The sequence below is a fragment of the Pseudophryne corroboree genome, chromosome 2 (assembly GCF_028390025.1).
Source record: "Pseudophryne corroboree isolate aPseCor3 chromosome 2, aPseCor3.hap2, whole genome shotgun sequence".
Taxonomy (NCBI): domain Eukaryota; kingdom Metazoa; phylum Chordata; class Amphibia; order Anura; family Myobatrachidae; genus Pseudophryne; species Pseudophryne corroboree.
This window is the reverse complement of record NC_086445.1, coordinates 131,336,796-131,362,689: the sequence shown is the minus strand read 5'-3', so window position 1 is coordinate 131,362,689 and position 25,894 is coordinate 131,336,796. Positions and strand designations below refer to the sequence as shown.

The 25,894-nt window shown below is 48.2% G+C and overlaps 1 protein-coding gene across 1 annotated transcript in view; it reads right to left on the bottom strand.

Annotated features, from left to right (window-relative positions):
- Positions 1-1,372: 1,372 nt before the first annotated feature.
- POLR1D (RNA polymerase I and III subunit D) overlaps positions 1,373-25,894 on the bottom strand; it is a 56,576-nt gene continuing 32,054 nt past the window's right edge. The window contains exon 3 of the mRNA XM_063951719.1: positions 1,373-2,675. Within this exon, the coding sequence (XP_063807789.1) occupies positions 2,408-2,675 (268 nt within the window). The 3' untranslated portion in view covers positions 1,373-2,407. The remainder of the gene's footprint in view (positions 2,676-25,894) is intronic.

The following is a 25,894-nucleotide window of genomic DNA, read 5'->3' as shown; positions in this document are numbered from 1 at the left end:
ATAGCGTCCAGATGTACAGGATATATACACCTATATACACACACACTGGTTTTACAAAATATTGGCGATTTGTCCATATAGTATGTACTTCCATTCAGCCCTTTACATTTCTATTAGTTAATTTAATTTTTAGATGACCGAAAATGCTGTGATGAGCGCAGTGCAATGTGTAAGGTTCACTGCTGGAATTCACACCAAATCATATAGCAAAACTTTTGTAGAGTCTCAAATAAAAAATAAAAAAAATGTTTTAGAGTGGCCAAGACAAACCTCGGACCTTAATTTAATTGTATGGTTAGAAAAGAACCCAGCTACAGTCTGTAGCTACTGTAATTAAAATCACACAAATGGGCAGGTCAGCAACTTCGTCAATATCAGCACTCATTATCTGGCCAGCTTCTGGTGATCTGATTGGCTATAATCTACTCTTTACCCGCCCACTTGAAACACACAGTAGGATTAGTAGGAAATTTAAAATGAGAGTAATAGGAGGACGGCATTTGCCCCTAATTTTAATGCAAACGTGTAATACGACACAATTTATATGTCAAGAACAATCTTAAATCAGACATGCAAAATACCCTGTAAACAAGTGTTGTTAGTGCCTTGGGAGGTTTACTAGACACACAGAGGCTCCCTCCCTACTATAGAAACATTGGCGATAGCATCCAGAGGAGGAGAATTGGATCAATCTTAGAACAGCTGTAAGTCATTTATTAGTTTTCCCGGCTGTTAGATCATAACTAATGGCTGAAAGGGACAGTCTCTAACTCATGTCAGGGCAGTGCAGGTGGCTTCATGTTACTCTTACTGCACCTGATCTATGTAGAATTGTTTGGGATATCAGAAGTCTACAATAAAAAGACCCTTTTCATGATTCCGGATTACATTTTTAGACTTGAAGAGAGTGAGTCAAACAGCAGGATTCTAGTTGTTGTATTAATACAAGACCCATTATGTCGTCCTGTCATGTATCGGTGACGTCGCTAGTTCCTAATGAATTAATAGGCAGATTTTGTGTTAATATTAAATAAGCCTACAAGTGCCCTGTAACATGTGAAAGGTGACAAGAGAACTTTATTTACCATGGTAAATATCAAAAATATGTATCAACCTATTTATAGCATTCAACAAATCTGATTTTACTTATCAGTTTAAGAAAACATGAATAGTGTGTGAATACATTTATGTACATTCTTACTTTTAGCAATCTCACAGGGCAACCTTTCATCTGCCTACATGCCCTCCCCACCGCTCTGCCATCTACCAAATATAAGTACATTTAATAAAAAGCAGATTTTGGCACAGGTTTGTTATATTTATAATGTTGCCCGTTCATCATTGTGCTAAATAATAGACTAAGAAACACAAGTGACTTTTCACAAAAGTTTTTATTACTGTATGCGAGTAACAAAGTACATACAGGCAAAAAATCATGGTGAGGAGCTGTTAAAATGAAAACTCAGTCAAGTAAAAAGGGGAGTAATAATATTTGCTCTTAGAGAGGATTTAAACCATTTCACTGACAACACACTGAAAATCAAAAGCTATAGAAACGGCTTCTAAAGCCTCGTACACCACTCTATATAGTTTTTTTTTTTTTATACATGACCATAATCCTAAGGGAACTGTACTATATACACTGCAGGCCTCGCAAAGTGTATTGTATTAATACCAGGAATATTTTGCTAGGTTCGTTGGAGTGCACACAAAGGGGGGAATTCAATTGTTTGAAAAGTCAGTAGGATGTCTTTTTTCCTATCTAATAGACAGGAAGAAACAGACACCCAACCGGCTTTTCAAACAATTGAATTCCACCCATAGAATGCCATCATAAAATCACTTTTGCCAAGGTCATGCCTGTACCATTTAATCTGCATGCTGGAGCCTGGCCCTCACTATATCTCAAAGCCTAGGACGAGGTTGGGTTGGGTATGCCTTACCGGTGCTGGGGATCCCGGCGGTCAGAATATCGCCCGCGGGATCCCAGCAGCAGAATGCCGGTGGGGGGTGGCGAGCCCAATGAAGCCCCTTGTGGGCTTGCGGTGCTCACCACGCTGCGGGCTCGCCACAGGTTCTATTCCCACTCTATGGGTGTCGTGGATACCCACGAGTGGGAATAGTCCCTGCTAGCTGGTATGCCGACTGTTGGGATTTACAGGGGTGCGGGGTGTAGCCGTCGATATTGTGACTACGCGGTCTCCTGCCCGCAGGTCACATAACTACATCCCAACAAAAGGGCCTTTTATAATCCATTGCTGTGTACAATCAATGATAGCAGTGAAATGGTTTAAAACCATGTAGCAGTCATCGCCAGGATTAAGTCAGAGGTGCCTGATCATTAATACCCTGTGTATTGCAAATAAATAGTTAACAGTATGAGCCATATTGCTTGAAGTCTCCTTGGCTATCTTTCCTTGCGATTGCTGTTGGATCGGGTCTGTCTTATGTTCTTGCTTGAAGATGGGGATTTCTTTTCATCCCTTCTTGAGTCATCACTCCTCTTATAGGGATGTGAACTATGCTTCCTTGAATAAGTCCTTTCCCTACTATGATCCCTGGTATCTTCTTCGTCATGCGTTCTCCTACTGCGTTTCTCATGGTCAGGTGGTAGGGTGTTTTTAATGGTATTGATCAGAAAACGCTTGTTAGTGCTGGCGACGGGACACTTCATCCTGCAAGAAAAAAAATCATGTAAAAAGTATTTGGCTGCAGTGTTGCTAGATCTTACCAATTATGCAGTGTTGAGCTTACTTAGTGCGCCACCTAGTGTCTGTTCTGAGAATAATGCTCAGTGACACACATTCTGCAGTGGGTTAATATGAGCCTTAAATAAGCCTTAATTCTAATATGTATTGCAGAAAGTTTTTTTTTTCTAAAACGTGAAAGGAGAATATAAAGAATGAATTACACTTGATACAATCATTAATCTTTGGGTGCAAGGGATCGGATCACACTAGACTTCTGTCTGATATTTATAAGTGGTGCAATAACAATGTACTGATTATGGGGTATATGCAATTAGCGGCGAATCGCGGCAAATTATCGCCGTTTTTTTAATTCGACACAATTCGACAGGTGAATTCCGGCAGGTGGCTTCCGGAATTCACCATATTCAATGAAAAACGGATTAGACAGTCCCACGGGTGAAAAACGGCCGATTTGCCGGATTTTGCCGCGATTTAAAAAAACGTGAAAAAACCCGGAAAAAAATGGCGTGGGGTCCCCCCTCCAAAGCATAACCAGCCTCGGGCTCTTCGAGCTGGTCCTGGTTTTAAAAATGCGGGGGAAAAATTGACAGGGGATCCCCCGTATTTTTAAAACCAGCACCGGGCTCTGCACCTGGTGCCAAAAATACGGGGGACAAAAAGAGTAGGGGTCCCCCGTATTTTTTACACCAGCATCGGGCTCCACTAGCTGGACAGATAATGCCACAGCCGGGGGTCACTTTTATACAGTGCCCTGCGGCCGTGGCATTAAATATCCAACTAGTCACCCCTGGCCGGGGTACCCTGGGGGAGTGGGGACCCCTTCAATCAAGGGGTCCCCCCCCCCCAGCCACCCAAGGGCCAGGGGTGAAGCCCGAGGCTGTCCCCCCCATCCAAGGGCTGCGGATGGGAGGCTGACAGCCTTGAGAAAAATGTCAGAATATTGTTTTTTCCAGTAGTACTACAAGTCCCAGCAAGCCTCCCCCGCAAGCTGGTACTTGGAGAACCACACGTACCAGCATGTGGGAGAAAAACGGGCCCGCTGGTACCTGTAGTACTACTGGGGGAAAAATACCCAAATAAAAACAGGACACACACCGTGACAAGTACAACTTTATTACATACTGCCGACACACAAATACTTACCTATGTTGACACGCCGACTGCCACAGTCTCCGACGATCCGAGGGTACCTGTGAAAAAATTATACTCACCTTCCAGCGTCCAGAGATAAATCCACGTCCAGAGTATAATCCAGGTACTTGGCAAAATAACAAAACGCAAAAACCCGTGCCAGCGGACTGAAAGGGGTCCCATATTGACACATGAGACCCCTTTCCCCGAATGTGCCGGGACCCCACGTGACTCCTGTCACTGAGGTCCCTTCAGCCAATCAGGAAGCGCTACTACGTGGCGCTCACCTGATTGGCTGTGCGCTGTCTGTGCTGTGACAGCGCATCGTACAGCTCTCTCCATTATATTCAATGGTGGGAACTTTGCCGTCAGCAGGGGGGGGTTACCCGCGGTCAGCCGCTGACCGGCGGGTGACCCCACCGCTAACCGCAAGGTTCCCACCATTGAATATAATGGAGAGGCTTTGCGATGCGCTGTCTGAGCTCAGACGCGCAGAGCCAATCAGCAGAGTGCAAGGACGTTGCACTCGCTGATTGGCTGAAGAGACCTTTCAGTGACAGCTGTCACGGAGAGGTCTCTGCATTCGGGGAAAGGGGTCTCGTGTCAATATGGGACCCCTTTCAGTCCGCTGGCACGGGTTTTTGCGTTTTGTTATTTTGCCAAGTACCTGGATTATACTCTGGACGTGGATTTATCTCTGGACGCTGGAAGGTGAGTATAATTTTTTCACAGGTACCCTCGGATCGTCAGGGACTGTGGCAGTCGGCGTGTCAACATAGGTAAGTATGTGTGTGTCGGCAGTATGTAATAAAGTTGTACTTGTCACGGTGTGTGTGTCCTGTTTTTATTTGGGTATTTTTTTCCCAGTAGTACTACAGGTACCAGCGGGCCCGTTTTTCTCCCGCATGCTGGTACTTGTGGTTCTCCAAGTACCAGCTTGCGGGGGAGGCTTGCTGGGACTTGTAGTACTACTGGAAAAAACAATATTCTGACATTTTTCTCAAGGCTATCAGCCTCCCATCCGCAGCCCTTGGATGGGGGGGGGGGGGGGGGACGACGACGACAGCCTCGGGCTTCACCCCTGGCCCCTGGGTGGCTGGGGGGGGGGGGGGGGGGGGGGGGGGGACTCCCTTGATTGAAGGGGTCCCCACTCCCCCAGGGTACCCCGGCCAGGGGTGACTAGTTGGATATTTAATGCCACGGCCGCAGGGCACTGTATAAAAGTGACCCCCGGCTGTGGCATTATCTGTCCAGCTAGTGGAGCCCGATGCTGGTGTAAAAAATACGGGGGACCCCTACTCTTTTTGTCCCCCGTATTTTTTGCACCAGCACCAGGTGCAGAGCCCGGTGCTGGTTTTAAAAATACGGGGGATCCCCTGTCAATTTCCCCCCCGTATTTTTAGAACCAGGACCAGCTCGAAGAGCCCGAGGCTGGTTATGCTTTGGAGGGGGCACCCCACGCCATTTTTTTCCTTGATTTTACCGTTCCAGCTATAAAGAAAAAAAAAAATATATATTTTTAAAAATATCTAAATAATAATTGTGCCTCCAAAAAAGACAAACCAAGTACCTAATCCCTTCTAATATAAATAGATATGCTATTACCAAAAAAAAAACCATGTTTTAAATTTTTTTTATTGGTTTCACCCTCCAAAGTGTGGCGGATTGAAAATGACGAATTTACTGTCTAAAAGCACTGTTGTCGAATTTCCAAACTTGAATTGAATACACTTTGGTCGAATTGCAGCACTTTGTATCATTGCAGAAAAGTCGAATTTGACAAAAGTCGAATTTCAAAAAGTCGAATTTGACAAAAGTCGAATTTCAAAAAGTCGAATTTTTAAAGTCCGTTTTTTTGACGGAAAGCACAGATATGCATTGACGATTTTTTTTTTTTTTGGCGAAAAATTCCCGAAATTCGACAATTTCGGGAATTCGACCGCAATTGCATATACCCCTATGTGTCTGCCAACTGTAAAAAGCATTTTGACCTGAGGACCAAACACAGTCAGAGAAAGTGCAAGCAAACTATGGGGCAGATGTACTAGGCCTTGGAGAGAGATAAAGCACCAGCCAATCAGTTCCTAACTGCCATGTTACAGGTTGTGTTTGAAAAAATAAGATTTTACTTACCGATAAATCTATTTCTCGTAGTCCGTAGTGGATGCTGGGACTCCGTCAGGACCATGGGGATTAGCGGCTCCGCAGGAGACAGGGCACAAAAATAAAAGCTTTAGGACTAGGTGGTGTGCACTGGCTCCTCCCCCCATGACCCTCCTCCAAGCCTCAGTTAGGATACTGTGCCCGGATGAGCGTACACAATAAGGAAGGATTTTGAATCCCGGGTAAGACTCATACCAGCCACACCAATCACACCGTACAACTTGTGATCTGAACCCAGTTAACAGTATGACAAACGTAGGAGCCTCTGAACAGACGGCTCACAACAATAACAACCCGATTTTTTTGTAACAATAACTATGTACAAGTATTGCAGACAATCCGCACTTGGGATGGGCGCCCAGCATCCACTACGGACTACGAGAAATAGATTTATCGGTAAGTAAAATCTTATTTTCTCTGACGTCCTAGTGGATGCTGGGACTCCGTCAGGACCATGGGGATTATACCAAAGCTCCCAAACGGGCGGGAGAGTGCGGATGACTCTGCAGCACCGAATGAGAGAACTCCAGGTCCTCTTTAGCCAGGGTATCAAATTTGTAGAATTTTACAAACGTGTTCTCCCCCGACCACGTAGCTGCTCGGCAGAGTTGTAATGCCGAGACCCCTCGGGCAGCCGCCCAAGATGAGCCCACCTTCCTTGTGGAATGGGCCTTGATAGATTTAGGCTGTGGCAGGCCTGCCACAGAATGTGCAAGTTGAATTGTGCTACAAATCCAACGAGCAATCGTCTGCTTAGAAGCAGGAGCACCCAGCTTGTTGGGTGCATACAGTATAAACAGCGAGTCAGATTTTCTGACTCCAGCCGTCCTTGAAATATATATTTTCAATGCCCTGACAACGTCCAGCAACTTGGAATCCTCCAAATCGCTAGTAGCCGCAGGCACAATAGGCTGGTTCAGGTGAAACGCTGAAACCACCTTAGGCAGAAACTGAGGACGCGTCCGCAGTTCTGCCCTGTCCGAATGGAAAATCAGATATGGGCTTTTATACGATAAAGCCGCCAATTCTGACACTCTCCTGGCTGAAGCCAGGGCCAGTAGCATGGTTACTTTCCATGTAAGATATTTCAAATCCACCGATTTGAGTGGCTCAAACCAATGGGATTTGAGAAAATCCAAAACTACATTAAGATCCCACGGAGCCACTGGGGGCACAACCGGGGGCTGTATATGTAGTACTCCTTTTACAAAAGTCTGGACTTCAGGAACTGAAGCCAATTCTTTCTGGAAGAAAATCGACAGGGCCGAAATTTGAACCTTAATGGACCCTAATTTGAGGCCCATAGACAATCCTGTTTGCAGGAAATGTAGGAATCGACCCAGTTGAAATTCCTCCGTCGGGGCCTTCCTGGCCTCACACCACGCAACATATTTTCTCCAAATGCGGTGATAATGTTGTGCAGTCACCTCCTTCCTGGCTTTTACCAGGGTAGGGATGACCTCTTCCGGAATGCCTTTTTCCCTTAGAATTCGGCGTTCAACCGCCATGCCGTCAAACGCAGCCGCGGTAAGTCTTGGAATAGACACGGTCCCTGCTGAAGCAGGTCCCGTCTTAGAGGTAGAGGCCACGGATCTTCCGTGAGCATCTCCTGAAGTTCCGGGTACCAAGTTCTTCTTGACCAATCCGGAGCCACGAGTATCGTTCTTACTCCCCTTTGCCGTATAATTCTCAGTACTTTTTGTATGAGAGGCAGAGGAGGAAACACATACACTGACTGGAACACCCACGGTGTTACCAGAGCGTCCACAGCTATTGCCTGAGGGTCTCTTGACCTGGCGCAATACCTGTCCAGTTTTTTGTTGAGGCGGGACGCCATCATATCCACCTTTGGTTTTTCCCAACGGTTCACAATCATGTGGAAGACTTCTGGATGAAGTCCCCACTCTCCCGGGTGTAGATCGTGTCTGCTGAGGAAGTCCGCTTCCCAGTTGTCCACTCCCGGAATGAACACTGCTGACAGTGCTATCACATGATCTTCCGCCCAGCGAAGAATCCTTGCAGCTTCTGCCATTGCCCTCCTGCTTCTTGTGCCGCCCTGTCTGTTTACGTGGGCGACTGCCGTGATGTTGTCCGACTGGATCAACACCGGCTGACCCTGAAGCAGGGGTTTTGCCAGGCTTAGAGCATTGTAAAATCGCTCTTAGCTCCAGTATATTTATGTGAAGAGACATCTCCAGGCTTGACCACACTCCCTGGAAGTTTCTTCCCTGTGTGACCGCTCCCCAGCCTCTCAGACTGGCATCCGTGGTCACCAGGACCCAGTCCTGTATGCCGAATCTGCGGCCCTCTAACAGATGAGCACTCTGCAACCACCACAGAAGAGACACCCTTGTCCGTGGAGACAAAGTTATCCGCTGATGCATCTGCAGATGCGATCCGGACCATTTGTCCAGCAGATCCCACTGAAAAGTTCGTGCGTGGAATCTGCCGAATGGAATCGCTTCGTAAGAAGCCACCATTTTTCCCAGGACTCTTGTGCATTGATGCACAGACACTTTTCCTGGTTTTAGGAGGTTCCTGACAAGTTCGGATAACTCCCTGGCTTTCTCCTCCGGAAGAAACACCTTTTTCTGAACAGTGTCCAGAATCATTCCCAGGAACAGCAGACGTGTCGTCGGGGTCAATTGAGATTTTGGAAAATTCAGAATCCACCCGTGCTGTTGCAGCACTACTTGGGTTAGTGCTACTACGTCCCCCAGCTGTTCTCTGGACCTTGCCCTTATCAGGAGATCGTCCAAGTAAGGGATAATTAATACGCCTTTTCTTCGCAGAAGAAACATCATTTCGGCCATTACCTTGGTAAAGACCCGAGGTGCCGTGGACAATCCAAACGGCAGCGTCTGAAACTGATAATGACAGTTTTGCACCACGAACCTGAGGTACCCTTGATGTGAAGGGCAAATTGGGACATGCAGGTAAGCATCCTTGATGTCCAGGGACACCATAAAGTCCCCTTCTTCCAGATTCGCTATCACTGCTCTGAGTGACTCCATCTTGAACTTGAATTTTTGTATGTACAGGTTCAAAGATTTCAGATTTAGAATAGGTCTTACCGAGCCGTCCGGCTTCGGTACCACAAATAGTGTGGAATAATACCCCTTTCCCTGTTGTAGGAGGGGTACCTTGACTATCACCTGCTGAGAATACAGCTTGTGAATGGCTTCCAATACCGTCGCCCTGTCTGAGGGAGACGTTGGCAGAGCAGACTTTAGGAACCGGCGAGGGGGAGACTTCTCGAATTCCAACCTGTAACCCTGAGATACTACCTGCAGGATCCAGGGGTCCACCTGTGAGTGAGCCCACTGTGCGCTGAAATTCTTGAGTCGACCCCCCACCGCCCCTGAGTCCGCTTGTAAAGCCCCAACGTCATGCTGAGGGCTTTGCAGAAGCCGGGGAGGGCTTCTGCTCCTGGGAGGGAGCTGCTTGGTGCACTCTCTTACCCTTTCCTTTGCCTCGGGGCAGATATGACTGTCCTTTTGCCCGCTTGTTCTTATAGGAACGAAAGGACTGCGGCTGAAAAGACGGTGTCTTTTTCTGTTGGGAGGGGACCTGAGGTAAAAAGGTGGATTTCCCGGCTGTTGCCGTGGCCACCAAATTCGATAGACCAACCCCAAATAATTCCTCCCCTTTATACGGCAATACTTCCATATGCCGTTTGGAATCCGCATCACCTGACCACTGTCGCGTCCATAAACTTCTTCTGGCAGATATGGACATCGCACTTACTCTCGATGCAAGAGTGCAAATATCCCTCTGAGCATCTCGCATATAAAGAAAAGCATCCTTTAATTGCTCTATAGTCAATAAAATACTGTCCCTATCCAGGGTATCAATATTTTCAGTCAGGGAATCCGACCAAACCACCCCAGCACTGCACATCCATGCAGAGGCGATGGCTGGTCGCAGTATAACACCAGTATGAGTGTATATACTTTTCAGAATAGTTTCCAGCCTCCTATCAGCTGGATCCTTGAGGGCGGCCGTTTCAGGAGACGGTAACGCCACTTGTTTTGATAAGCGTGTGAGTGCCTTATCCACCCTAGGGGGTGTTTCCCAGCGCGCCCTAACCTCTGGCGGGAAAGGATATAATGCCAATAACTTCTTTGAAATTAGCAGTTTTCTATCGGGGTTAACCCACGCTTCATCACACACTTCATTCAATTCCTCTGATTCAGGAAAAACTACAGGTAGTTTTTTCAGACCCCACATAATAACCCTTTTTGTGGTACTTGCAGTATCAGAGATATGCAAAGCCTCCTTCATTGCCGTGATCATATAACGTGTGGCCCTACTGGAAAATACGTTTGTTTCTTCACCGTCGACACTAGATTCGGTGTCTGGGTCTGTGTCGACCGACTGAGATAAAGGGCGTTTTACAGCCCCTGACGGTGTCTGAGACGCCTGGACAGGTACTAACTGGTTTGCCGGCCGTCTCATGTCGTCAACTGATTTTTGTAACGTGCTGACATTATCACGTAATTCCATAAACAAAGCCATCCATTCCAGTGTCGACTCCCTAGGGGGTGACATCACCATTACCGGCAATTGCTCCGCCTCCACACCAACATCGTCCTCATACATGTCGACACACGCGTACCGACACACAGCAGACACACAGGGAATGCTCTTATCGAAGACAGGACCCCACTAGCCCTTTGGGGAGACAGAGGGAGAGTTTGCCAGCACACACCCAAGCGCTATAAATATATAGGAACAACCCTACAGAAGTGTTGTTTCCTTTATAGCAGCTTAATATAACAATATCGCCAAAAAAGTGCCCCCCCTCTCTGTTTTACCCTGTTTCTGTAGTGCAGTGCAGGGGAGAGTCCTGGGAGCCTTCCTCGCAGCGGAGCTGTGCAGGAAAATGGCGCTGTGTGCTGAGGAGATAGGCCCCGCCCCCTATTTCGGCGGGCTCTTCTCCCGGTGTTTGCGAGACCTGGCAGGGGTTAAATACATCCATATAGCCCCAGGGGCTATATGTGATGTATTTTTAGCCAGAACAAGGTATTATCATTGCTGCCCAGGGCGCCCCCCCCCCCAGCGCCCTGCACCCTCAGTGACCGCTGGTGTGAAGTGTGCTGACAACAATGGCGCACAGCTGCAGTGCTGTGCGCTACCTCATGAAGACTGAAAAGTCTTCTGCCGCCGGTTTCTGGACCTCTTCACTTTTCGGCATCTGCATGGGGGTCGGCGGCGCGGCTCCGGGACCGGACTCCATGGCTGGGCCTGTGTTCGATCCCTCTGGAGCTAATGGTGTCCAGTAGCCTAAGAAGCCAATCCATCCTGCACGCAGGTGAGTTCACTTCTTCTCCCCTAAGTCCCTCGTTGCAGTGAGCCTGTTGCCAGCAGGACTCACTGAAAATAAAAAACCTAATAACTTTTTCTAAGCAGCTCTTTAGGAGAGCCACCTAGATTGCACCCTGCTCGGACGGGCACAAAAACCTAACTGGGGCTTGGAGGAGGGTCATAGGGGGAGGAGCCAGTGCACACCACCTAGTCCTAAAGCTTTTATTTTTGTGCCCTGTCTCCTGCGGAGCCGCTAATCCCCATGGTCCTGACGGAGTCCCAGCATCCACTAGGACGTCAGAGAAATGACAGTTAGGAGCTGATTTGCTGGTAGTTTATCTCTCTTCAAGGTTTAGTACATCTGCCCCTATATGCATTAATAAGCCCTATTAAAGTTATAAAGGTGCATTGGACCATTGAAAGTTACTTAAGATTTAAAGAAAATAAACTAGACTATAGGACCAGCAAAGGCATGCACATGAATTATGATACAAATGAGAACCCACAACTCTGTGAGATAGCAGTAAACAAATTTAATGGCATAATATTAAAAGGCAGCTAAACCTAAAAAACACAAAATTGCCTGAAGCCCAGTACACACTAAACGAGGCCCTGTCGACGGCGGGGTGCCTGTATCGGCAAGTGCATACACTCTTGCCGATGCCAGCAGGGAAGGGAACGATGGCGGGGTGGCATGACAACCATTCTGCTTCTGCAGCATAGCTGTCATTACAAGTTTCCCTTGTCTAGTGTTCACGCCAGGCTGTTTTAGCAGGGCGTCGCGCCCTGCCCGATTTTTTAAGGTCAAAACCCGCCCTGCCCTTTCTGCGGCGCCCTGCTAAAACAGCCGCCCGTTTTCTGCCCTCCCAGCGTGATAAGATTCTGTGCGCATGCACACCCCCAACAGTGATGCTGCCGGCCGCCCACGCGCCCCCCCCCCCCCCCGCCTGTGGGCTGAACCGCCCACTTGTATTACGTTTATTGGCCACGCCCCCTATTTACATGGCTACGCCCCTTTTTGGCACGTGCGCAGCGTGCCCCTCAAGGACCGGCGCCCTGCACTTCCCCTAGAGTTAACACTACTTGTCTATACATGTTCAGACGAGGGAGGGGGTCGTTAACGATGCATGGGAGCGCGTATCGTTAATGACATTGTGTACACACACTGGACGAGACTGTAAAAGATCTCGCTCAGATTGGCCCTTCTGAGTGAGATCTTTTACTTTCTCGTCTAGTGTGCATGGGGTTTTATACCAAATAGATACTAATATTTACAAATACATAATATACAAATCTTCACATTATTACAGAATTTTTTTTAAAAAAAGAGGAGTGCGATCTATTGCCCTCTGTAATCAGCCAAGAAATTGCCTGCGCTGTCCTTCAATGGAGTAACTGACAGGAAGCCTACTGTGTTTGCTAAAATCTCTGCCCTCACCATCAGAACTTTATGCCAGGTATAGGTTACAGAGCCTTGGCAGCAGGGATTTCCAATATAGTTATCCATTAAAAAGTTCCACCTTTAACTTATTTTTGATCCATTTCATTGCAAAAGTATTCCACTCACTGAATTTCATTTTATATATATTTTGTTCAATTTAAAAACATTTGTTGGCGCTATTCTAGTAGCTGAAGTGCGGTGTGTCGGGAAGCACAGAAAACGCACACAGAAAAGGTTCCCTCTTCCTAATAATGCATGCACTTATATTTTACTAAATGCTTGAATATAATAGTGTGAAATCAACCCTTACTTCTTATACATAAGGGAATTTTTGCCTTTTTCATTCATGGTAACTAAATTAAAATCTTAGAAATCTCTGAACCAAGATTTCTGATTTTATAAATCTACAATCTATTACAGACCTACCCCCATCCTGTTGACTGAAACTATCTAGGAACAAATTGTATTTTTAGTTAGGCTTTGTATTGTCCAAACAGTGATTTAATTGAATATGCAGGTAAGGGGAGAGTGGAGTGATTCGGATAGGTAGATGCTCCATCGGCACCTCACCCTAAAAAATAAGATTTTACTCACCGGTAAATCTATTTCTCGTAGTCCGTAGTGGATGCTGGGGACTCCGTAAGGACCATGGGGATTAGCGGCTCCGCAGGAGACTGGGCACAACTAAAGAAAGCTTTAGGACTACCTGGTGTGCACTGGCTCCTCCCACTAAGACCCTCCTCCAGACCTCAGTTAGGATACTGTGCCCGGAAGAGCGGACACAATAAGGAAAGGATTTTGAATCCCGGGTAAGACTCATACCAGCCACACCGTATAACTCGTGATACAATACCCAGTTAACAGTATGATAACAACTGAGCCTCTCAACAGATGGCTCAACAATAACCCTTTAGTTAGGCAATAACTATATACAAGTATTGCAGACAATCCGCACTTGGGATGGGCGCCCAGCATCCACTACGGACTACGAGAAATAGATTTACCGGTGAGTAAAATCTTATTTTCTCTAATGTCCTATGTGGATGCTGGGGACTCCGTAAGGACCATGGGGATTATACCAAAGCTCCCAAACGGTCGGGAGAGTGCGGATGACTCTGCAGCACCGAATGAGCAAACTCTAGGTCCTCCTCAGCCAGGGTATCAAACCTGTAGACTCTTGCAAGAGTGTTTGACCCCGACCAAGTAATAGCTCGGCAAATTTGTAAAGCCGAGACCCCTCGGGCAGCTGCCCAAGAAGAGCCCACTTTCCTTGTGGAATGGGCTTTTACAGATTTAGGGTGCGGCAGTCCAGCCGCAGAATGTGCAAGTTGAATCGTGCTACAGATCCAGCGAGCAATAGTCTGCTTAGAAGCAGGAGCACCCAGCTTGTTGGGTGCATACAGGATAAATAGCGAGTCAGTCTTTCTGACTCCAGCCGTCCTGGAAACATATATTTTTCAGGGCCCTGACTACGTCCAGAAAACTTGGAATCCTCCAAGTCCCAAGTAGCCGCAGGCACCACAATAGGTTGGTTCACATGAAAAACTGATACCACCTTAGGAAGGAATTGGGAACGAGTCCTCAATTCCGCCTTATCCATATAAAAATACAGATAAGGGCTTTTGCATGACAAAACCGCCAATTCTGATACACGCCTGGCCGACGCCAAGGCCCACAGCATGACCACTTTCCACGTGAGGTATTGTAGCTCCACGGATTTAAGTGGCTCAACTCAATGCGACTTCAGGAAATCCAACACTACGTTGAGATCCCACGGTGCCACTGGAGGCACAAACGGGGGCTGACTATGCAGCACTCCCTTAACAAAAGTCCGAACTTCAGGCAGTGAAGCCAGTTCTATTTTGGGAGAAAATCGATAGAGCCGAAATCTGGACCTTCATGGAACCCAATTTTAGGCCCATAGTCACCTCTGACTGTAGGAAGTGCAGAAATCGACCTAGCTGACATTTCTCCTTTGGGGCCTTCCTGGCCTCACAGCACGCAACATATTTCCACCATATGCGGTGATAATGGTTTGCGTTCACTTCTTTCCTAGCTTTAAATAGCGTAGGGATAACTTCCTCCGGAATGCCCTTTTCCTTCAGGATCCGGCGTTCAACCGCCATGCCGTCAAACGCAGCCGCAGTACGTCTTGGAACAGACAGGCCCCCTGCTGCAGCAGGTCCTGTCTGAGCGGCAGAGGCCATGGGTCCTCTGAGATCATTTCTTGGAGTTCTGGTTACCAAGCTCTTCTTGGCCAACCCGGAACAATGAGTATAGTTCTTACTCCTCTCCTTCTTATTATTCTCATTACCCTGGGTAAGAGAGGCAGAGAAGGGAACACATACACCGACTGGTACACCCACGGTGTTACCAGAGCGTCCACAGCTATCGCCTGAGGGTCCCTTGACCTGGCGCAATATCTTTGTAGCTTTTTGTTGAGGCGGGACGCCATCATGTCCACCTGTGGCCTTTCCCAATGGTGTACAATCATTTGGAAAACTTCTGGATGAAGTCCCCACTCTCCCGGGTGGAGTTCGTGTCTTCTGAGAAAGTCTGCTTCTCAGTTGTCCACTCCGGGAATGAACACTGCTGACAGTGCTAACACATGATTTTCCGCCCATCGGAGAATCCTTGCAGCTTCTGCCATCGCCATCCTGCATCTTGTGCCTCCCTGTCGGTTTACACGAGCGACCGCAGTGATGTTGTCTGACTGAATCAGCACCGGCCGGTGTTGAAGCAGGGGTCTAGCCTGACTTAGGGCATTGTAAATGGCCCTTAGTTCCAGAATATTTATGTGTAGGGAAGTCTCCTGACTTTTCCATAGCCTTGGAAGTTTCTTCCCTGTGTGACTGCCCCCCAGCCTTTAAGGCTGGCATCCGTGGTCACCAGGACCCAGTCCTGTATTCCGAATCTGCGGCCCCCTAGAAGATGAGCACTCTGCAGCCACCACAACAGCGACACCCTGGCCCTTGGAGACAGGGTTATCCGCCGATGCATCTGAAGATGCGACCCGGACCACTTGTCCAACAGATCCCACTGGAAAATCCTTGCATGGGACCTGGCGAATGGAATTTCTTCGTAAGAAGCTACCATCCTTCCCAGGGCTCGCGTGCATTGATGCACCGACACCTGTATACGTATTAGGAGGTCTCTGTCTAGAGACGACAACTCCTTGGACTTCTCCTCCGGGAGAAACCCTTTTTATCCTGTTCTGTGTCCAGAACCATACCCAGGAACAGTAGACGCGTCGTAGGAACCAGCTGCGACTTTGGAATATTCAGAATCCAGCCGTGCTGTTGTAGCACTTCCAGAGATAGTGCTACTCCGCCGAACAACTGCTCCCTGGACCTCGCCTTTATAAGGAGATCGTCCAAGTACGGGATAATTATTTCGGCCATTACCTTGGTAAATACCTCTGTGCCGGGGACCGACAAACGGCAACGCCTGGAATTGGTAATGACAATCCTGTACCACAATTTTGAGGTACTCCTGGTGAAGAGGGTAAATAGGGACATGCAGGTAAGCATCCTTGATGTCCAGTGATACCATGAAATTCTCCAGGCTTGCAATAATCGCCCTGAGCGATTCCATTTTGAACTTGAACCTTCGTATATAAGTGTTCAAGGCATTCAATTTTAAAATGGGTCTCACCGAACCGTCTGGTTTCGGTACCACAACATTTTGGAATAGTAACCCCGGCCTTGTTGAAGGAGGGGTACCTTGATTTCACCTGCTGGAAGTACAGCTTGTGAATTGCCGCCAGTACTACCTTTCTCCGAGGGCAGCAGGCAAGGCTGATGTGAGGTAACGGCGAGGGGGAGTCGCCTCGAACTCCAGCCTGTATCCCTGTGATACTATTTGCAGAACCTAGGGATCCACCTGTGGGCAAGCCCACTGGTCCCTGAAGTTCCCGAGACGCGCCCCTACCGCACCTGTCTCCACCTGTGGAGCCCCAACGTCATGCGGTGGACTCAGAGGAAGCGGGGGAAGATTTTTGATCCTGGGAACTGGCTGTCTGGTGCAGCTTTTTCCTTCTTCCCTTGTCTCTGTGCAGAAAGGAAGCGCCTTTGACCCGCTTGCTTTTCTGAAGCCGAAAGGACTGTACCTGAAAATACAGTGCTTTCTTAGGCTGTGAGGAAACCTGAGGTAAAAAAAATTCTTCCAAGCTGTTGCTGTGGATACGAGGTCCCAGAGACCATCCCCAAACCATTCCTCAACCTTATAAGGCAGAATCTCCATGTGCCTTTTATAGGCAGCATCACCTGTCCACTGCCGGGTTTCTAATACCCTCCTGGCAGAATGGACATTGCATTAATTCTGGATGCCAGCCGGCAAATATCCCTCTGTGCATCCTTTATATCTAAGACGACGTCTTTAATATGCTCTATGTTAGCAAACTATTATCCCTGTCTTAAGAGTTTTAATATTATCTGACTGGGTATCAGACCACGCTGCAGCAGCACTATTTATGCTGAGGCAATTGCAGTTCTCAGTATATAACCTGAGTGTGTATTTACAGACTTCAGGATAGCCTCCTGCTTTTCATCAGCAGGCTCCTTCAAGGTGGCCGTATCCTAAGACGGCAGTGCCACCTTTTTTGACAAACGTGTGAGCGCCTTATCCACCCTAAGGGATATCTCCCAACGTGACCTATCCTCTGGCGGGAAAGGGTACGCCATCAGTAACTTTTTTGAAATTACCAGTTTCTTATCGGGGGAACCCACGCTACTTTACACACTTCATTCATTCATCTGATGTGGGAACAAAACACTGGCTGCTTTTTCTCCCCAAAAATAAAACCCCTTTTATGTGGTACTTGGGTTCATGTCAGAAATGCGTAACACATTTTTCATTGCCGAGATCATGTAACGGATGTTCCTAGTGGATTGTGTATATGTCTCAACCTCGTCGACACTGGAGTCAGACTCCGTGTCGACATCTGTGTCTGCCATCTGAGGTAACGGGCGCTTTTTTGAGCCCCTGATGGCCTTTGAGACGCCTGGGCAGGCGCGGGCTGAGAAGCCGGCTGTCCCACCGCTGTTTTACGTCATCCAGCCTTCTATGTAAGGAGTTGACATTGTCGGTTAATACCTTCCACCTATCCATCCACTCTGGCGTCGGCCCCACAGGGGGCGACATCCCATTTATCGGCCTCTGCTCCACCTCCACGTAACCTTCCTCATCCCACATGTCGACACAGCCGTACCGACACACAGCACACAGACAGGGAATGCTCTGACTGAGGACAGGACCCCACAAAGTCCTTTGGAGAGAGAGAGAGAGAGAGAGAGAGAGAGAGAGAATGCCAGCACAAACCAGCGCGCTATATAATGCAGGGATTAACACTATAACTGAGTGATTTTTCCCCCAATATCTGCTTGTATAAACAATATTGCGCCTAAATTTAGTGCCCCCCCTCTCTTTTTAACCCTTTGAGCCTGAAAACTACAGGGGAGAGCCTGGGGAGCTGTCTTCCAGCTGCATTGTGAAGAGAAAATGGCGCCAGTGTGCTGAGGGAGATAGCTCCGCCCCTTTTCGCTGACTTTTCTCCCGCTTTTTTATGGATTCTGGCAGGGGTATTTATCACATATATAGCCTCTGGGGCTATATATTGTGATATATTTGCCAGCCAAGGTGTTTTTATTGCTGCTCAGGGCACCCCCCCCCCCCCCCCCCAGCGCCCTGCACCCTCAGTGACCGGAGTGTGAAGTGTGTATGAGGAGCAATGGCGCACAGCTGCAGTGCTGTGCGCTACCTTGGTGAAGACTGAAGTCTTCTGCCGCCGATTTTCCGGAACACTTCTTGCTTCTGGCTCTGTAAGGGGGCCGGCGGCGCGGCTCCGGGACCGAACATCAATGGCCGGTTCCATGCGGTCGATCCCTCTGGAGCTAATGGTGTCCAGTAGCCTAAGAAGCCCAAGCTACCACCAGTTAGGTAGGTTCGCTTCTACTCCCCTTAGTCCCTCGCTGCAGTGAGTCTGTTGCCAGCAGATCTCACTGTAAAATAAAAAAACTAAATTATACTTTCTTTCTAGGAGCTCAGGAGAGCCCCTAGTGTGCATCCAGCTCAGCCGGGCACAAGAATCTAACTGAGGTCTGGAGGAGGGTCTTAGTGGGAGGAGCCAGTGCACACCAGGTAGTCCTAAAGCTTTCTTTAGTTGTGCCCAGTCTCCTGCGGAGCCGCTAATCCCCATGGTCCTTACGGAGTCCCCAGCATCCACTTAGGACGTTAGAGAAATACTAATAGTTTCCTGTAGCAAGGTTTCTTATGCACAACCACAGTTTACTATGTACAGGTAATGAACTATGCTATAGGTCTCTCTGGGAAAAGGCAGTGAATGTCTAGATCAGAATTCCAGCAGAAATAGCTGGCAGGCAAATACAATAATCCATAGAAAAGTTTCATTTTGCATTTATATTATATTCAGAAAAATTACCTGACACAGAGGATGGTCCCTTTCATACAACCCCCCTTAAGTAGGTGACCTTCCTTTATTTGCTTGAATGGAATGGAGGCAGCACAGGTTCCTGCATTGAGAACTGCAGCAGTACCATGTGATACACTAAGCTATGCATGGTGTGCAGGAGGGGAGCTGACTGTACTATCCCAACAAATGCCACCTTGGCTACACAAATCTCCTGACGCAGCAGATTTGGCTCTCCAGCCTCAAGTCTTCAGCACAGGAACTGGCCTGCATGCTAAGAAAGTGAGAGTCAGCAGTAAGCACAAGATCACTCTCTGTAATGATGCACGGATACACAAAAGGGAATACCCTGGCCATAGGCACAGACTACAAGAAAGTAATACCCCAAGTCACACTGACATGGAATAAGACCAGGAATAATGGGCCCTACACACATACTGATCCGCCGCCGAGCTGCCCGACGGCGGATACGCCCGACTGGCGACCAGGCGGCGGGGGGTAGGTGACGTGACCTGGCTCCATAGCAGTGCAGGCAAATATGGCCTGCATGCACAGGCGACGGGGCACCAGCGATGAACGAGAGCGGGGCCGTGCATCGTACATCGCTGGTGCCTCCACACAGAACGATATGAACGAGTTCTCGTTCATTTATGAACGAAAACGTTCATATCGTTCTGTTTTATCTGCTAGTGTGTAGGGCCCATAACACCAAAGAATTGTTACTGCGCTAAATACCATAATTCTGTATTACTCCTCAAAATAGCGATGCCCCTTTAATGTGCAGACATGCATCAACTCCTTACCGGCAATAAAAACGAATGTTTTCTCGATTGCCTCTAACATGCAACTCAGCACCTCTTGCCACTTGATGAGCAAAAGAAAAGGAGAGTTATGGTAGACTTACCATTGTTAACTCTCTTTCTGCAAGGTACATTGGGTTCCACAGGGAAACATGTAGAGTAGATCTTGTAGAAACGTGTAGAGTAGATCTTGATCCAGAGGCACCAACAGGCTAAAGCTTTAGGCTGTCCCAGGATGCACAAACCCCGCCTCAAGGCACGGAGAGCTCAGTTTCGTTAACAAGTCCAATGCACGAGCAGGTAAGAGAGAAGGCAGATGTTAGTCACATAGGACTACATTCTCACAACAGGAGAAGGTACCAGCGGCTAATGCCATACAAACCCATAGAAGGTAGGTGCGTCAAGGTGAGCGACCTGTCGAACCCAATGTACCTCGCAGAAAGAGTTAACCATGGTAAGTCTACCATAACTTTCCTTTTCTGCAGCAAGTTACATTGGTTTCCACAGGGAAACATTGGGAATGTCCTAAAGCAGTTCCTCAAGGGAGATCCCTTAGCGGGTATGAGAACCCGGCATCCAACGGAACCATCCTGGGTGGCGGAAGTATCAAAGGCATAGAACCTAATAAAGGTGTTCACTGAGGACCACGTAGCCGCCTTGCACAATTGTTCTGCGGACGTACCACAGCGGGCCACCCAAGAAGGTCCAACAGACTGAGTAGAATGGGCTTTAATAGCAGCAGGAGCTAGGAGTCCAGCCTGCGCATAAGCTTGTGCAATCACCAATCTGATCCATCTGGCCAAGGTATGCTTATTTTAAGGCAAGCCACGTTTGTGGAAAACAAACAGGACAAAAAGGGTATCTGACCTCCTGATAGAGGCAGTCCTCTCCACATAGATACGGAGAACCCAAACCACATCCAAAGAACGTTCTTTGGGAGGCAAGTCCGAAGAGATGAAGGCCGGAACCACAATCTCTTGGTTAAGGTGAAAAGATCACACCACCTTAGGCAAATAACCTGGGCGAGTTCGTAGAACTGCCCGTCACTGTGAAATATCAAAAAGGGCGGACGACAGGACAGAGCGTTTAAGTCCGACACCCATCTTGCAGAGGCAATAACCAGCAAGAACAGGACCTTGGCCGTGAGCCATGTAAGGTCCACCGATTCAAGAGGTTCAAATGGAGACTCTTGCTGAGCATTAAGTACAACAGAAAGATCCCATGGAGCCACAGGAGGAACATAGGGAGGCTGAATCCGTAGGACTCCCTGAGTGAAAGTATGAACGTCAGGTATACATGCAATTTTTCCTCTGAAACCACACTGACAAGGCAGATATGTGAACCTTGAGGGAGGCCAGACGCAGGCCTAAGTCCAGGCCTCTTTGCAGAAAAGCCAGAATTCTGGAAGCTCTGAATCTATAGACATCGTAATTCTTATCAGCACACCAGGTGAAGTAAGAATTCCAGACCCTATAATATATCCGAGCAGTCTGAATGACTTAACATAGGGGGGTCATTCAGAGTTGATCGCTCGCTGCAGATTTTCGCAGCGCAGCGATCAGGTGAAAAAAATGTCATTTATGCGCATGCGTATGCGTATGCCCAGCAATGCGCACGCGCAACGTACGGGTACAAAGCGCTTTGTGGTTGTGCTCAGGTTCTTGCAAAGTTTTCCTTCCCACTGACGGCCGCAAGAAGATTGACAGGAAGGGGGCGTTTCTGGGTGTCAACTGACCGTTTTCAGGGAGTGTTTGTAAAAACGCAGGCGTGTCTGAAAAAACGCAGGCATGGCTGGGCGGGTGTATGACGTCAAAGCCGGACACGAATAGGCTGAAGTGATTGCAAGCGCTGAGTAGGTTCAGAGCTACTCTGAAACTGCACAAGCTGTTTTTGCAGAGCTCGGCTGCACAAGCGTTCGCACTTCTGCTAAGCTAAAATACACTCCCAGTGGGCGGCAGCATAGCGTTTGCACGGCTGCTAAAAACTGCTAGCGAGCGATTAACTCTGAATGACCCCCATAGTCTGAATGACCGCCTCGGAAAATCCTTTGGCCCTCAGGAGTAATGCTTCAAGAGCCACGCCGTCAAAGCAGTATGGACAAGTCTGGGTAGAGACAAGGGCCCTGTACGAGGAGGTTTGGTCTCTAAGGAAGAAGGGGATGCCCTGTTGACAGACCCTGCAGGTCTGAGAACCAATGCCATCTGGGCCATGCTGGAGCGACTAGTAGTAGCATTCCTCCTTCCTGTTTGAACTTGCGTAGGACCCTGGGCAGGAGTGACACCGGAGGGAACACGTAAGGCAGCCGAAAGTTCCATGACACCGCCAGTGCATCCACAAACGCTGCTCGAGGATCCATGGTCCGAGAGCCGAAGACCGGAACCTTGTAATTGTGTTGAGACGCCATAAGGTCTACGTCCGGTAGGCCCCATCTGTCCACTGGGAGTTGAAAGACTTCTGGGTGAAGACTCCACTGTCCGGTGTGCACGTCCTGGCGACTGAGGAAGTCCGCTTCCCAGTTTAGGACGCCCGGAATGAACACTGCCAATATAGCTGCCAGATGGCGTCCCGCCCAACGAAGGATTTGAAGGATTTTTGACACTTCCATCATTGCCATGCGGCTTCGAGTGCCGCCTTGATGGTTTATGTAAGCCACCGTGGTCTTACCGTACTTGAACAGGCCTGTTCTGTACCAGAGGCAGGGCAAGTGACAGCGCATTGAACACGGCCCTCAGCTCTAAAAATATTTATTGGGAGGAGTGAGTCCAACGACCCTGAAAAGAGTGTTGCTCCAACACCATTCCCCATCCCCTCAGACTGGCGTCTGTTGTCAGCAGGACCCAGTTGGGGAACCAGAAGGGACGGCCTCTGCTCAATTGTTGACCCTGAAGCCAGCAGGTCAGCGACAGACGAACCTCCGAAATCAACGGGATCATGTAACATCTGATCCGATGAGGTAGGTCGTCCCACTTGGAAAGTATTAACTTTTGTAGAGGGCGAGAATGAAATTGAGCGTACTCTACCATGTTGAAGGCCGACACCATCAGGCCCAGTACTCGCATTGCCCAGTGTATCAACACTCTGGGGCGACAAATTAAGTGTTGTATCCTGTCCTGAAGCTTCAGGACTTTGTCTGAGACAGGAACAGTCTTTAACTGTGTGTGTCCAGGAGTGCCCCCAGGTGCACCATGCTCTGAGCTGGGACCAGCGAGGACTTCTTCCAATTTATCAGCCACCCACAGGCTTGCATGAAGGTTACAGTCAGTTGCAGATGACTGAGGACTTTTTGGGAATTGGCCAGAATCAGCAGGTCGTCCAAGTACGGCAGGATTCGGATTCCCAGGCGACAGAGATGGAAGATCCGAGGAGCCATAGCCAGTCCGAATGGCAGAGCCTGGAATTGGTAATGACAGCTGCCAATAGCAAACCGCAGGAACTGCTGATGTGACATGGCAATAAAAATATGCAGATATGCATCCTATATATACACACACAGGGATACCATATAGTCTCCGGGCTCCATAGCCAGTACAATGGAGCGCAGCGTTTCCATATGAAACCTGGACACTCTCACAAACTTGTTCAAAGACTTGAGGTTGAGTATAGTCCGGAAGGACCCATTGGGTTTCGCCAGAAAAAGGGTCGAATAGTAACCTCTGCCTCTCTGGCACAACCACTCCAGTACCCAGGAGGGAACTCACAACCGTTTGTATAGCTTGCGCTTTTAACGGATCCCAAGGGAGAGATGTGGGGCAAAACTGGCAAGAGGGACGTCTCTTGAAGGAGACAGCATACCCGTGAGAGACAACTTCCAGTACGCATGTGTCTGAAGTAGTCTTTAACCAGACCTGGGCGAACCGTATAAGTCGGCCTCCCACCCTGGGATCCCCCAGGAGGAGGCCCGCCCCATCATGCAGCAGGCTTGTCATGTTTTGAAGCAGGCTGATGGGCTGCCCAGAACTGTTTCGCCTTGGGCTTAGTGGTTTTGAGAGCACGAGATTGTCTCGGGTATGCCTGACCTTTTGCTTGCCCTTGAGGCTGAAAAGAACGGAAGTGTGGTACCTTTTGTCTTCTGTGAAGAAGGATTAGTAGTTGGGAGAAAAGTGGTTTTAGCAGCTGCTAATTCAGACAATTTTATTTAGGTCTTCCCCAAACAAAATGTCCCCAGTGAAGGGGAGCACCTCCAAGGTCTTTTTGGAGTGTAGGTCCACTTTCCACAACCTCAACCACAGTATTCGGCAAGCCAGGACGTGGTCGCTGCCTTGGCTGTCAAAGCTCCCGCCTCAGAGGACGCCTCCTGAATGTAATAGGCGGCGATGGTAATGTGAGACAGGTATTGTCAGAAATATCCTTGGGCAGCTCTTCATTTAATGCCTGGACCCACACTTCAATACCTTTTGCAGCCCAGGAGGCAGCTATAGTGGTTGTATGAACAGCCCCTGTAAGGGAGTATATATATTTCAAGCAACCCTCCACATGCTTATCTGTCGGTTTCTTCAGCGATGTGACAGTGGTGACAGGCAGAGTGGACGACACCACAAGGCAGGTGACGCGAGAATACACCGGCGGTGGAGTCTCCCATTTGTTACACAACTCTGCAGGGAGAGGATGGCGAGCTAAGGCCCGTTTAGGCAGAGGGAATTTCTTCCCTGGATTAGACCAGGGTTCCTGCCTGATGTCCATTACATGGTCAGAATGGAATAACAGTTTTAACCACCTTTTGCTTTTTTTAATGAATCAGTTTTCTTTGCCACAGTAGTGGAATCCTTATCAGATATTTGTAGGATTTGTTTAATAGCAACTGTGACCGGACGGTCTCGTACGAAAGTCCTCACCGCCCGTCCCCAGTACACAGAATGGAAGGTTAGGTCACACGGGACCTGACCACATAGGGGATTTCCCGCTTACAGTCAGTAACTGCCTGGTACAGACTCCACCCACTGCACTGTGGGCGGGTTTATGCTACCACCACCAAACTCCTAACCTGCCGTGGCGTTTGGAACCACGGTTCTGCTCTGTATGTGCCGACACACTGCTTTACCACACCAGTGTGGTATTGACGAATCCCCACTAGTCCTCTACCAGTAGCTGGCGGAAGGCGGAACTTGGAGACGTTGGGGTGCTCCCTGGACAGCTGGAGAACGGGGCTATGTTTTGCATAGGCCTGCAGGTCACAAAATGAAGCGTCGTCTTTAGGCAGAAGATCTTTATTTGCCCAAATACAACCTTCAAAAAGGATGAGCAAAACAGCAAGATGTTACAGCATAATCAAAATGGTATAATACACCCTGGTTGCTCGCAGGCCTCCTTTTTATGTCAATTTTCCGCACAGTACCACAGGGGGTCATGTCCCCCCTGAGTAATTTCCATCCAATCAGGAAATCTTACAAAATGTAAATAAATAAATAAAACAATTTCCTCTTTCCTGTCACACAGACATTTGTTATCAGTTTAACATTCACCATTGATACATTTATCACATAGCTTCAAATACGGTTTGTATTTTATTTCCCAAACAAATGTTATTCCTTCCTGCATCTACCATTCAGGATTCATATCAATTAAATCAGCTACATGACACAGGTTCCAAGCCCATACTACTTTACATATGGGATAAGGAGATTTCCCATGATTAGCATCTTTCTCTAAGGAACTTACACATCAAAAGGTTTTGTCATTCACACCTCTCTGCTAGGACAGGGCCATTAGCATGCCACTTCCTATTCCAAGAAGATAGGAGACCCTTATTCAGACAGATATAGTAAGTGCATTTTCCCCTTTAAAATACAGGTGAGCACATCTTAAATATGAATACATTTAAACATGCAATCCTACAACTGTGCACAGAGCACTACATATGACATGTTAAGACACATCATTAAACATATTTTTAAACAGTCTACGCCCAGCGCCGTAA